Source organism: Numenius arquata, chromosome 2, assembly GCF_964106895.1.
Source record: "Numenius arquata chromosome 2, bNumArq3.hap1.1, whole genome shotgun sequence".
Classification (NCBI taxonomy): domain Eukaryota; kingdom Metazoa; phylum Chordata; class Aves; order Charadriiformes; family Scolopacidae; genus Numenius; species Numenius arquata.
In genome coordinates this window covers 99,645,676-99,660,352 of record NC_133577.1, presented here as the reverse complement: position 1 = coordinate 99,660,352, position 14,677 = coordinate 99,645,676, and the positions used below count along the sequence as shown (strand labels likewise).

Here is a 14,677-nt window from a genome sequence, read left to right as displayed (position 1 = left end):
GCCCCAACCGCCCCCCCCCCTCCGCTGCCAGCCATGGGGTGCGCCGGAGGGGGCGGGGAATCTCCCGGGCAGCCTATGGGAAGGCCGCGTGGGTGGGGAGCGCTTCCGCTTTCCGCTCACCGGGCCACTGTCTCCCCTCCTCGCCCCGGTGACGCCAAATATCGTCAGAGGTGGACTCCCTCCCTCTTAAAGGGGAAGTGATGCCGTGGGAGCGCCTGACGTGAAGCGAGGCGGGCGGGGACGTGGGCGCCGCCGCCAGGAGGCGACGGGGGTCGGCGGTGACGTGAGGGGGGGCGAGGTAAGGTGGCTTCGGTGGCTCCCGCCGCCGGTCGGGGCCGGGGGAGGGGGCGGTCGCCCACCGGGAACGGTAGGAGCCGCGTCGCGGGGGGCGGCCCTGGGCGGGGCGGGACGGGACGGGACGGGACAGGCCTCGCTGGGCGGCCGGGAAGCGGCTGACGAAGCCGTGAGGAGGGGGACGGGGGCGGCCGATGTCGGGCCTGAGGCGCTGCTGAAGTGCCGCAGCCGCCGGCGAAGCTTCTCGGTGAGGGCGCCGTTTGTCTTCCTCAGGGAGCCGAAGATGAGCAAGCCCGTAACGACTTCCACCTACGTCCGCTGCATCAGCTACGGGCTCATGAGGCGGCTGGCGGACTTCATCGATCCGCAGGAAGGGTGGAAGAAACTGGCAGTTGATATAACCGATCCCTCCGGTGAAAGCAGATACAACCAAATGCATATAAGGTCCTCTATAGAAGTCACGTAACAATCTTCTTCATTAACTGTCTAATATAAATAGCTCTGTCCACCCTGTACCACTGCCCACCCCATTACTGTAACTTGTTGCAGTTTGTGTGCCGGCAGGTACTTAAGAACTCTTCTTACTGTACTGTTTCCTTAGGGAACTCAAGGTAATTACTCTTAATTGCTTTGTAGTTCAGCTTGCAGACAAGCTGTAGCCAAAGAAAATTGAGTAAGGAAATTAGAATTAATTACAGCCAGGGACATACGCATTTTTAGCGATACAGCATTGGCTGTGTAACTGTCAGTACCCTAGAGGCTAATAAGCGTTGACTTCATTGTGCATCTTTGCACAGGAGCAGCACAGGAGACAACTGGACTGTAATTCCTAATTTGCTCCTCTCAAGAAAATGCCCAGCAAATGCGGGGAGCCCGAGGACCAAAACTAACAAGTTTAATTTAGAAGTAGTGTCAGCGGTATGTGTGTCAGGTGTCAGGTATGAACACCTTACTTCTTGAAGGGCTTGTCGAGTCTTTAAGCTATTTCAAACGTTATGAGATTTTAAGTACTCTATGTATCGTCTTGGTTTTCCAGTCTTTCTAGTGATGTTAGCATTAAATCTTTGTCTTTCTATAATAATAATAATAAATTCGTCAGAGTAGTGGTTCTCAATTTCCGCTTAAGGCATATCTCGAAATACTCGAAGTGTGAATGCCAAATGGATGGGAAACACATGTTTTTTTTCCATTTGATCTGACTCTGATTTGCCCGTTATCTCTTGCTGACATTCTTTTCTCTTGTTAGTCCCATGTACCAGTATATTATGGGTCCTAAAAAAAATGTTGAAGCTATTTATGTATATTTTTTCATTAGTTTTTTCCCATATTTTGCATATTTTTTTCCCCTGAGTTTGAATTTCTTTAGTCTTTTTAGCTGCATTTTCAGAAGATTTGTGAATAATTGTATGGTACAGTTTGATACATTCAGATTTCTTACATTTTTTTTGGATCATTTACCTTTAGCTTCTTTCCCTTCTTTATGCGTCTTGAGGTCACTTTTTTTTTTAAAAGTTGGTCTTAATTTATCTTTTAAGGAGATTTGAGGCATTTGTACAAATGGGAAAGAGCCCCACCTGTGAATTACTTTATGACTGGGGAACGACAAACTGCACAGTTGGTGATCTTGTGGATCTGCTGATCAGGAATCAGTTCCTAGCACCAGCACGCCTTTTGCTTCCAGGTAACTGTTACTCTTGTATGTTTTATACCATGTTCTCAGTTTTCTAAGATGCTGAAGAGCTTCACAGTAACTTGAAAATCAGAAAGGATTAGGTCAAAATAACCAAAAAGTGGATATATTTTCCATTATTTGTAATAACACTTCAAATAAGAGTTTCCAGTTTAAATTGGAGTCCTGCACCTCACACATGCTGGCAGAATATGACCTTCTCGTGTCTCCTAGTCTTAGTAAATACTGGCATTAATGTTAGTTGTTTTTTCTGATTCCTAATGTAGTTAACGCTTTTTCTAAATTCCATTTTCAGAAGCTGTAAGGATGGCACAAGAAGTTACATTACCTCTTTCTTCACAGGAAACCTTGCCTATACATGAGAAACAACTGCCTATACAGGAAAAAGAAGTGGCATCTGGAAAGCCTGCTTTAGCTCAGAGTACAGAGAAGCAACATTTGGCTCCTTCCTACTTAAGTCAAGAAAATAGCAGCTTGCAGTCCAGTAGCACAGGTAGGTACAGTGTGTGGTAGAATTAAGTACAGTCTTTTTTTGCTGATCGGTTCTTCACCCCACGTGAAATAAATCATAGCAGCGTGTTAAGAGTAATGATTATATTCCTATCATTGTTCATCTATGGGAAATGGCATATTGCTTTTGCTCTTGTTCTATGTGGCTGTGAATTTAGCTTGGGTAATAAAATGTCTGGATATGAGATGCACCTTGCCAATAAGGCAGCTACTGTGATGGAAAACTTGACTGTTAATTAAATTGCAGTTTGTTTTGTGCTGCACATAATCCTGTTGCCCTTTTTCAATACTGATTTTGTATGCTGTTTAGCATCTTGTTTATATGTCAGAAATGACTTAAGAGTCTTGGAGAAAGGATGACTAAAGAAAGCAATCTAGGAAAATATATGGTTAGTCTATTCATTCCTAAAGGTCCGCTTTGGGGGTTGCTGCCAGAAACATGATGTGATCCAGATACATTTTTACATCTGATGCAGTGTGGTTCTCTCTGATCTGCTGCACATTTAATTTGTATTGCCTGCATTACGGATATTAACAAAAAACACAATAAAAAGGCTGCTACAGTGCTAGTTAGAAGAAAATTATGTGTAGCTAATTACATATATTTATCTGCATTTCTTTTTTTTTCCCCTCTCCCATCCACTGTCTTCATTATAAAGCTGGAAATAGGGCTCCACTATGTTAGGATTTGCATAGTAGCAAGTTGTTTTTTTTTTTAATACAACTGAAGCAGCAAATCTTTTCAATACGTTTGTCCTTAAATGAAAACATAGTTGTGCTAAAAGGCAAATAATGTCTTTCAGATTTCCATAATTTCTTGTTTCATGACTTGGAAAGTATTACAAATAATTTTGATGCACGACCAGAGGCGGATGGAGGTAATAAACTGGGAGAAGGTGGCTTTGGCATTGTGTTCAAAGGCTACATCAATGGCAGAAACGTGGCTGTCAAGAAACTCGTTGCTGTGAGTTGTCCTGGGCATTTCTCCTTTTAATGACTGTATACTTTCTAATATAGACTTGTTTATCTGTGGAAAGTGTTGAATGATACACTTCAAAAAGTGCCACCGTGTTAAACGTTAGTTGGGTTGAGAACCTTATGCTGTAGTCCCATGGGTGGTGTGAGTTGGCACAGCCACCGGAAATGAAGTTTAGCCCTTTCTGTGGCTCTCCTTCAAGTGGCTCGGGCAAGCTATCTGACAGAGCTGGTGCTCCCACAGTTCCCCTCCCTCCCCTGCACACAAAAAGTGGCAGAAGGGAAGGGGTGCTAGGGAAGTTTCCCTTTCCAAGTCAGATGAACGATTCACAAGCTAAATAGGTATTGCCACAGAATTTTACTCTTCATAACCAATGGTTTATGTGAATAACTAATGTTGTAATGAGTAAATGCTATTAGTGGCTAACTGCAGTGAAATAAAAAGGGGAAAAAATCCAGTGCTGAAACTGGATCCGTTTGTCCAATAATACTGTGTTCCAAGGTATTAAAAATCGCGTACTGATACTTTATTTTTGAGTTGAGTAAAAAAAATATTGTAAACACTTTAGTAGTTAAGCCTTTCTTTAGATTAGTTACACTTACAATTCCAATTTTTTTAATGACCAACGTGCATTTTAATATGGCCAGCAATATTAACGTCAAATTCTTCCTTTTGTAGATGGTTAATGTTAGCGTTCAGGACTTGAAACAGCAATTTGATCAAGAAATAGAAATGATGGCAAAGTGAGTACAGTGTTTTACGATGTCTTTATAGGCTTTTGTGAGAATCTAACTTGGCAGATAACACGTTAGCTAGTGTGATCTCTTCTTTTTGTCTTTCTAGCATAACAACGATTTTCATGTTAAGTGAGAATGTTTCGTGTACAACATCACTGTGTTTTGTTCGTTTTAAAGCACCACTGCAGCACCTTGGCTAAGTGCAGTAGGGCTGAAACAAGTAGTTGGGTATCAAGTTCCCTCTACCTTGTATTTTCCTCAAATGTTGGGAGTCTTTCAGAACATATGTGAATAGAAGTTTTTTGCTACAGGTGTCAGCATGAGAATCTAGTAGAATTACTTGGTTTCTCAAGTGATGGTGCTCAGCCGTGTCTGGTGTACGAATACATGCCGAATGGTTCATTGCTTGACAGACTGGCTTGTCTGGTAAGTAAAATCTTTTCTAGCTTCCAGTTGTCTTAGTAAAGTAAGGTATAGGTATCTATGAAATTTCCTTGAAACAGTACTGAGGTGTAAAGGCAAAACGATATTTTGCTACTTACTTATGTGTTCTAGAAGACAAATACGATAACAAGTATTCTTTCAGTAACGTTCTATACAAATGCTTTGGACACATCAAAGTCAAAGTAGGCTGACAATACAGCATCATGTAGTAGTACCTCAAGTGGCACAGGAGCTTGGACTTGCTATGCCAGCGTAGAGGGGAGCATAGGGTTTTGCAGTCTTGTTCCTGGTTGTGCCCGTTCTCTGCTAGATCTTGAGTAATTCTGCATTGTGAAATTGCCCTTTATTCATTGCCCTTGTGATAGTGGTTATAACACAATGTTTGTGTTCTGCGTATCTCTCTCTGAAGTGCCTAAAGAGCTGTGAAATATATATATTTTTTTTTTTTTTAAATTAGTATTTTGTGTAAATGCAATGCTTGCTTTGATGTCATCAAATGATGTATCTTCTAGCCTTGGCCTTTAATAAATAATGAGTTTATTTGGCTTTGGTGAAGGAAATCTGTGTACGAAGGACAAACCGTTGCTTGTTAGAGTGATACCAACAGTAACCCAGACTTAACCTAGTAGATGAGTGTCCGTGTTAGTTTGTTAAAGGAGTTAAAAATGTGCTTTATACTAAGCAAATGCAGTTTCTGAGGTTGTGATCTGGTGAACATTCTAAACTTCAACCTCCCATGCCTCCAGACCTAAAAAAGTGGTTTGCTTTTTTCTGCGCTCATCTTTCTGTTGTACTGGCTCAAGCATTTAGTAGTTGGGGAAAGAGCTGGGTTAGGGTGCTGATCAAGCTGAAAATATACTTGGTAAAAAAGTGTCTTTCACTTTCACCTGGAGAAGTTTCTTCTGCAGGACTACACAAATACTTCTGCCCCAACAGGAAAGTGTGTTAGGATGAGGATGAGTAGCAGTGGTTGGGGAAAGGACTGGGTGTGTTTAGTAACACTGCTGCCTCACGTTGGTTTGGGTCATTTTCTTGCACATGCACATTTGCATTTTTTAAATTTTTTTTTAACTAAATCAGTGCAGAAGAGAGACTGAGTTTTACTTATGGTAGCGCAAGTTTATCTGTAGAAATGAGCAGTGCTTGACAAGGATGCATACGAAAGTGTTCATCCAAGTAACTTTGGCCATTATCATCAAGTGAGCTTAATTGGTGGTAATTGAAAGCTAAAGTAGAAATAACTGAGGCCTTTACAAAGAAGAGATAAACTTATGATATAAATCATAAAGAATCTAAATCAGAATATATAAATCAGAAAGAATCTTCTGATAAAGTTGACTAGGTGAGGAATGTGCATACTGAATGTGTTCTGTTGCTGATAACTTCATTTTGTGAGTTCACTGGATGTGTTTGAGGCACAGACTCTTGCTTAACGTCATCTTCTTTTTGTCTGGGCTTTGAGGAGCAGGTGAGGGAGGTGGTAGAATGATGAGATGTGCTAATCCTCTTCCCTTGGCCACTGACAAGAAGAGGTTTTGAAATGTAGGTGTCCTCACTTCTGTGGTTAGTAACATGAATCAAGTTAAATTCTTGAGAAGTGGTAAATCCAAAACCACTGGAATACTGACTTCTTATTGTTAGTAAAAACTGTTGATTGCTTTGGATTATTTGCTTTGGGTTAAAAGGCTCTGATATTGGTGTCAGTACAATGTGGAAGGTGCGGTAGATACGGGTAGTTCTTAGCAGTGCAGCTGGCCTTGTAGGGTCAGAGTCAAATAGAGCAAAAGCAAATGGGTGAATTAATGTAAAGCAAAACATAGAGGAAAGAACTAAATGTGACAAATGCATGTGTGTCTGCCCAAGTAAATTAAGAATGTATGTTATTAGGGTTGTTTTTAATTATTTACTTGAAAACCACAAAACATGGCAAGAAATTAGTTTTGGATTGTGGGGTTTTTTTATGTTTTGTTTTGTTTTACATGACAAATACATATTAGCTTTTCACCTTTCTACTTGCCTTTCTCCTTTCTTATTCAAGGGTGACACTCCACCAATTTCTTGGAATACAAGATGTAAAATTGTTCAAGGTACAGCAAACGGCATCAACTTTTTGCATGAAAATAATCATATTCACAGAGATATTAAAAGGTAAAAGCTGCTGACTATCACTTGCTGCATTTTTCCTTTTCCTTTTTTTTTCCTATTTTTTTTTTCTTCTTCCGCCTGTTAAACTCATCATTTTAGAGAGAATGAGCTACAAGAAGAATTGCTTCAGTCAAGGGTACGATCTTTTCTGCAAGTGACATCCATCACCATAATCTTGTCCGTGCCACAAGGACATGACCAGTACAGACTTCTAAAGATAATTATGAGGCTATTGTAATCTGTTACTATCAAATAGTTATTTGAGTGCTGCAAGGACACCCAGAAGTTCTGTTCTTTCACAACTGCTGCTAATGAAAAACCTACTGTTAGAGACCATAATGACGTTTAGATAGGGAATTTTTTAGATGAAAACCCACCTTCTTTTTCTTTCTCCTAGAACCTTTCTTCAGAGTGTCTCCTTTGATTTACTCCTATTTATTATGAAGACAGTAAAATTACTTCAGTCAGGTTTATGAAGTTCAAGGTTCTTCAAGGATAATGTACCTTCACTTGTTTGTTATACCAGAAACTTTTCCAGGGATATCAGAGCTCAGAAAAGGTGGTGGTTTGTTGTAGGGTTTGGAGGTTTTTTTCTGATGGTTTTCCTTTCTTTTTCTCCTCCTCCCCCCTCTTGCTACAGTTTGTTGTGTTGTTTTTTTTTTAAATATTAAACCAGTCCAAATCTTTGCAGGAAAGCCCCAGATGCCTTATTGCTTCTGTGGGTTAAGAAACAGCAACTGACTGATTGGGTGTCGTGGATGAATGTTTCAATAGCTTTTTCGCTTCTGGCAACTCTGCTAAATGTAGGGCGCTTTGGTTTTGTGACCTTCGAGCTTGTGAAGAACAAGTTTTTGCTTCAGCTGCCTTCTAAAATGTACTTGCTGCTTTGACAATTTACATTTCTTCTTTCTTCCCTGCTTAAGCCTCTGGACAAGTGTAATGACTGGAAGGGACGCACTTTTTACCTTATGCTACTCTACCCTTCTAACTGCTGTGAGTTGATCATATTAAAGGATGGGGTTTTGTTCTGTTTTTTTCTTTTGTTTGCATTCCATTTTGAAACTTCTTGCAGTGTGAATAGTTCAATAAATTTGGTTGGTGTTATTAATAGTGCTGCCACTCCCAGGTGAAATGTAGATGAAGAGACATCTAAGGTGGTTTACTTCAGTATTCATTTAGCTATGACGTGCTGAGACAATTCATAACCACACAGGCACTAGAACAGCTTCTCTGTAGGCTAGGGGAGACATGATTGAATGGGTGTTGTCCGAGTTGTCGATAGTTTTTTGGCTTGCTTATGCCCAGGAAATAGTTCATTTATCTCTTGAACCTTGGCAGTTGCAGTAAAACTTGCTTCTGTTCTGGCCTTTGTGGTGTTATCAAAAAAAGTGACCAATCTTTGGGCTTGACTCAAGTTGATAAGAAGCTCAGATTTATGAAGTTGTGATCCTGTTCTTCCTTATTTTAGAAGTTGAACTTTAAATATGAAACCAGTTGGTGCCAGGACTAGTGTTTGGCCTTTTGCAGTGTTATATTTAACAGTATTTACAGCAGTTCCAATACCAAGTGATCTGTTGTAACGTACAGCTGTGTTAATTTTGTTGAGAAGGTTTGGTGAACAAGAAAGTAGAAACTTACATTTTCCCTAAGTGTTACATGTTGTATCTGGCTATGTGGTTTTCTTACAGTTCTATTGAGAGGGTCAGAAAATGTTAAATCAAGTATTTTAAAATGGTTCCAAGTGCTACAAGTTTAAAAAACAGTAAAAGATTTATGTGGTAATTCATCCTGCTGGGTAGTTAATGAAAATGTTAAGGTCTTTTAGATCAGCTTCGTTTTTCAGGTTGTTTTTTTTTTAAGCGAAATAAAAGCTGGAGATCAAGTGGAAACAGAGCACATACATTATTCCAGCATTAATAAGTTTTCTGTTTCTCTTCCAAGAGAAGAATAAGAGCATTAGTGGAATAAGAGTTAGAATAAGAGTATCATTTGGCATCTCAATTTGTAATGGTTGACATAGTATTAGATAACAGCTATAAAAACCTGCTTTTGTTAGCTCTGAGTAGAGATTCAAAAAGTTAAGAGTTATGCTATGATTCAGTACAAGTTGATCAGAGCTAAGTATTCTCTGTTATCCTTCTTAAAGAAAGAGTATTCAGATCCAAAACATGGGTGTAACATAATTATCCCTTATAAGACATTTTTGTATTTTTAAAATGGGGGTAAAGGGAGTGTTTGGGTTTTTTCCTTTTTTTTTTTTTAAATTATTTTATGCATGCATGCACAAGAAAAAACATGGATGGAACCTGGCAGCCAGTTCCTGATTTATTTAGAGCAATTACCTTTGAGCAATTTCCAACAAAACTTAACTCTTACTCAAAAGAAAAGTATGAATAATGAATAAATATCTTAGATTTCAAGAAACAGTCAAAATAGCAGTTTGCATTATTAAAGAGTTATTAGTCTGTTATAATACCTAATTACTGGACTGGTTTGGAAATATATCTTTTCTTTTCTTTTCTTCCTCCCCCTGCAGTGCAAATATCTTATTAACTGATACATATATGCCCAAAATTTCTGACTTTGGGCTTGCAAGAGCATCTGTAACATTCACACAAACAATCATGACTGAAAGAATTGTGGGAACAGCAGCCTATATGGCGCCTGAAGCTCTGCGAGGAGAGATAACACCTAAATCTGATATCTTCAGTTTTGGAGTAGTAAGTAGAACGTGGGAAGCAGTATATGACTATTTTTGTAAATTATAAAAGCAAACAAAATCAAGAATATCTGAGATTAAATAATCCACTCCGATTTATCATTTCTCCTTTTCCCAGTAGATGTGCTGTTACGATAGTGTTTCTAAATTTTGATTGGTTTAAAATCATTTGAATATGTTGATTAAAATAGTAAATTTGCTAATGATTACAATAATTATGTTAAAATGTAAAGCTGCATGTGAAAGACTGGAGTAAAATAACATTCCAAGTTCTAGCTAAATGTAGTTTGAAATAGTGTGGAACATTTTCTTCTTGGATAGTATTGTGCAAAATTGTAACTCAGGCTGGGGAAAAAAAGAAAACTTAAGAAAATGTTCCAAAATTAAGTGTGTTTTACTGTTTTTTAAGCACTAAAAGTGTGCTGTCCATGTGGGATTTGCCTTAAAGCTGAGTACAAAAAAAGGCATGAGCTTAATACTTGGGAGAGCCCATTCTAAATAGATCTAGGACCCTGATTGCTATTGACCAGTTTCTTCATGGTGTTTGGTTTCATGGGGAGTTAAGCCAGATGCTGTTTCTGAATACTTTGGAAATCCTTCTACGTTGCTTTGAAGCAACGTGATGTAGGGTGAGAAAATCTTGCGTTGAAATTCATAAACCGCACTGTGATTAACAGTTAATGAAAACAAAGGCAGGGACAACAGCAACAATGGTCAATTGTATAGAGAGCTGTCTTTTGGACAAATACAGATCCTGTGAGCATTTGTTTGAAAGCTTGGGGTCATGCTCCTTTTTGCTAATGGAATATATGCTAAGGATTATTCTATGCTTCATTTTCTCTTCTGATATTTTTTCTCCTAGGTCTTACTAGAAATAATAACGGGTCTTCCTCCAGTAGATGAAAACCGGGAGCCACAGTTACTGGTCTGTTGCTTTTGCTTTCTTCTCCCCTCCCCATGCTCCAGGATCACTTTATATGAAATCATAGTCAGTTAACAGGTTCTGAGACAATCAGATTAGTCATCATAATACCTAGTTATGAAAACAGCTTTTGTGTCAATGTTTGTCTTAGAGGCGAGGCTGAAACTTTTATCTCTTGGCTGGCAGAAGACTGTTCAGTTCCCAAGGTCTTCTCCTAGTGATCTGATGCTATAATTCTCTTTGTTCTGGTACTGCTTCTGATTCTAATACCATTACGCTTTATCAGCATATGCCTGTTATACCCAGATACCCTGACAGTTCTTCCTTCACCAGAACATTTTAAACTATTCATCTCACTTGTTTCTTTATGGTTCTTTATACCTCTTACCATTCCTGTATCAATTTCCATCCTTTTCAACTTTACTAATAATTTGCAAATACCTTGTGTTTATTACCTTAGGGAAGTTTGGAATGTAAGGGCTTTTTTGCAGGGTAAGGGGTGGGTTGAATTTTGTTTTCTTTTGTACTATTCAATGAGCAACTTAGTCTACTAATTATGAAACTAATGTCTCAGAATTCACTCTCTTGAATTAAAAGTCTTACAAGGCTATTGTTAATTTAGCCTTTCATTTAACTTAAAATTAACTTCTGAACTACTTAATAGAAGGTTTTCCTAGAATAGAGACATAGCATTGAACATGGTTTTGTACCATGTTTGATAACTGATCACTTTCTTCACAGCTTTTAGGAATACCTGTGTACTGTTAATATTTTTTTTTTTTCTTTTTCTCTCTAAGCTGTATCTTCTGGAGTGGCGTAATACTTATTCTATTGAGCTCTGTAAAGACCTTGGAGAACTCAGTCCCTGTTAAATTGAATCTTGAGGTTTTAGGGCTTTTCTGAAGCAGGCTTTTTCAGAGATAGGATCTAAAAAGGAATATAAGGTGTGATTTTACTGGTACAGTTTATCTTTGTAATATATGTTTAAGACTATAAAGAATGGTCAGTGCAAAACAACGTGGTATCCTTAGCTTTGAAAATTTTGGGGTAGTTGAATGTTAGTCAGCGATTTCAGACTGACCCATAGAGGAAGGCAGAAGACCCGCCTCTACTCGCTGACCTTTTATTTCTTACTTCATTTACCATCCTGACTTGTCTGAGGTATTACTTAAACAGTATTTGTGATTACAGATAATGCATTTCAAGTGTGTTGAAGCTGGAGAGCTTTGGACTGCAACAGTCAGATTTAAAAATTTATTTCAGACTAGAATTTTCCCAGAAGAAAGTTAAAGCTGTACGATGCAGCTTAAAGAAAATTGCTTTACAATTTTGTGTTAACTCAATTAGAAATAATTTATAATAAACTTGTGTAGCCTCATAGGCTGTTTCTGCAGATACTGATGAATAATTATGCTGCTGAACCATTGTCACTCTTTGTCTAGAGAAGTGGTTAAGAAATGAACGCTCAGAATTGAGTTTTCAAAGTGTTAGCATGGAATACGTCGCGTTGAGATGCTTCCAGTGTTACCTGCTCATTGATTCAAACTCTCTTATATAGCTAAGCATCAAAGATGAAATTGAGGATGAGGAAGCAACTATTGAGGATTATGTTGATGGAAAGATGAGTGACTGGGATGCACCTTCAGTTCATAGAATGTATTCAATTGCTGAGCGGTGTTTGAATGAGAAAAAATCCAGAAGGCCAGATATTAAGATGGTATGTAGTCTCTCAGATAAAATATTTATTTTGAGTGCGTGTGTATGTGGTTACAATATCAGTTATTTATATTTCTATCTCTTCTCTTGCAGGTCCAACAGCATCTACAGGAGATAAAAACTTGATACGTGTGTCTTCTGATAGACAAGTATCTTTGACCAGTAGACACCGGTAGCAAATATTTTATCAGTATTTAGTGTGACATTACCCGCTTTTCCGCTTTCCAGAACTTTCTGGTCTGCTTATAAGGTGTGCTGTTGGCTTGTCCCCACTGTGCTATTTTTGTTAAGCGAGCAGCCTTTTCACATATTCTGGGCCCTCAACATGAGAAAACTCTTCTCGCATTAACAAACTGCAGTGCTGGTGCCTTTTTTCCACAGCTTTTTTTTAAAAGCATTTTCATATTAGAATCTATTTGATTCCTTTGATTTCCAAGTTTTAAGTATGTCTGCTGCAAAGGCATATGACAGTAACATAGTAGAATGTTTTTCCTTCGAATTGCTTTCTTGATCAGGTGTACTGAGACGTTTTTCTACTGAAGACAACATTTGATAGATCTAGATGGCACTTAGGTTGTCTCTTGGGGAAAAGACAATGGTAGTACCCATTTAAACCAAGATTTTTTTTTAGCATTTTAATATGAGTGTGAATGGACTGGTAGTGTTGCGAATGTCACTATTTTTCAGAAAGCCTTCTCAGGATTAGTGTTAGTCAAATAAATGCTGCAAGACATACTCTACGTTGGTTTTCGATTTCAAGGATTCGCAGGCAAAATAATAACCTCATATTGCAAATGTAAAAATATATATGGCTTTCTTCCAGTGAACGCTGTATGACAACAAGCCATTTAATTTTTGTTTAGAGGAAGACTCTTAGCTACTTTGAATATTTTTATACTTCAGGAGAGGATTCTAAAGGGAGATTATAAATATAGATGGTTTATTTTGTTAAAGGGGACAGAATAATAATTGTATGAAGACCAATTCTTCATTTTTTAGGCAAATAATTAAGCTTTTTCATACATTTATATAAGAGTGTGGCCAGTAGGTCGAGGGAGGTCAGTCTCCCCCTCTACTCTGCACTGGTGAGGCTACAACTGGAATACTGCGTCCAGTTCTGGGCTCCCCAGTTTGAGAGACAGGGAACTACTGGAGAGAGTCCAGCGTAGGGCAACCAAGATGATTAAGGGATTGAAGCATCTCCCTTATGAGGAAAGGCTGAGAGAGCTGGGACTCTTTAGCCTGGAGAAGAGAAGGCTGAGGGGAGACCTTATTAATGCTTATAAGTATCTAAAGAGCGGTTTGAGGGAGGATGGAGCCATCCTCTTTTCAGTAGTTCCCAGTGACAGGATGAGGGGCAATGGGCACAAGCTGGAACGTAGGAAGTTCCACTCAAATATGAGGAAGAACTTCTTTACGGTGAGGGTGCCAGAGCCCTGGAACAGGCTGCCCGGGGAGGTTGTGGAGTCCCCTTCTCTGGAGATTTTCAAGACCCGCCTGGATGCAGTCCTGAGTAATGTGCTCTAGGCAAGCCTGCTTCGGCAGGGGAGTTGGACTAGATGATCTCTAGAGGTCCCTTCCAACTCTGAGAATTCTGTGATTCCGTGATTAATAAATAAATATTAAAATATACTTAGAAAGATTTCCATGCTGTTTTTTTAATAGAAACATTGACAGATCAAAGCAGACTAAAAATGGAATGAAAATGACTAATAAGACTCCAAATACTTTGGACTAAGTGAGTATGAAAATACTACCATTGTAAATGAAAGAGGTTCTTTTCACATAAACCTTTTGTGCATCTCATGAACTTTCTCTTGACAGCTTAGGGGTAGGAAAATAGCATGGCTTATAGCTACATTTGAAATCCATGATTATCACAGAAAAAGGAAACAATGAGAAATGGTCTGACTGCATTCAGGGATATGCGTATATATATGTATCTTTGTAGAAAGCATGTGATTTCTAACACTTGGATTTATCTCAGTAGAACTCTGGCTGTTAACTCATTCTGTATTGCTTTTTAAAACGGATAGATTGATTTGGAAAAAGGTATCCACCTAAACAGCTTCTAGTTTTATTGAGCATAAATTGTAAATAGCTGTTAACATAAATAAAAACTCTGCATTATCATTGCAGATGATTATTTCTGCTATTAAAACTTTGAGTCTTGGAAACAATAGTCATTTTGCGTTGCTTACATTTCTGATCATGATGTAGTGCCAACCTCGCTGCCTGGAATTGGGCTGTGCAGCTCTGAACAGGGGCTTGCGGAGAAAAAAGCTGCTGTAAAGCTAAATCGGAATAAAATCTGCTGAAGCCATTCTTAAGTTTTAAACATCTCCAGCTTAGTTTCTTATTAGATAGATTATTAGATAGATTTTTAGTAATCCCTGGGGCTAGAATACGTCCATGGTGATGGGTACATCCCTCTGAAGTGTGTTTGCTGTAGTAGCTCCCCAGTCAGCGCTGGTCACCTCTGGTGCAGTAGAACAATTTTGGGTTTGCACCAGCCCTGATGTTC

At 38.8% G+C, this 14,677-nt stretch overlaps 1 protein-coding gene across 1 annotated transcript; it reads left to right on the top strand.

Moving 5' to 3' along the window:
• The first annotated feature begins 573 nt into the window (after window positions 1-573).
• On the top strand, window positions 574-14,488 carry IRAK4 (interleukin 1 receptor associated kinase 4). The gene is made up of 11 exons (XM_074168460.1): window positions 574-738; window positions 1,830-1,975; window positions 2,280-2,477; window positions 3,298-3,458; window positions 4,149-4,213; window positions 4,519-4,633; window positions 6,690-6,799; window positions 9,333-9,516; window positions 10,378-10,440; window positions 11,996-12,154; window positions 12,247-14,488. Exons 1-11 carry the CDS (start codon window positions 578-580, stop codon window positions 12,277-12,279), a joined length of 1,395 nt encoding a protein of 464 aa, XP_074024561.1. The 5' UTR covers window positions 574-577; the 3' UTR covers window positions 12,280-14,488.
• Window positions 14,489-14,677: the final 189 nt, after the last annotated feature.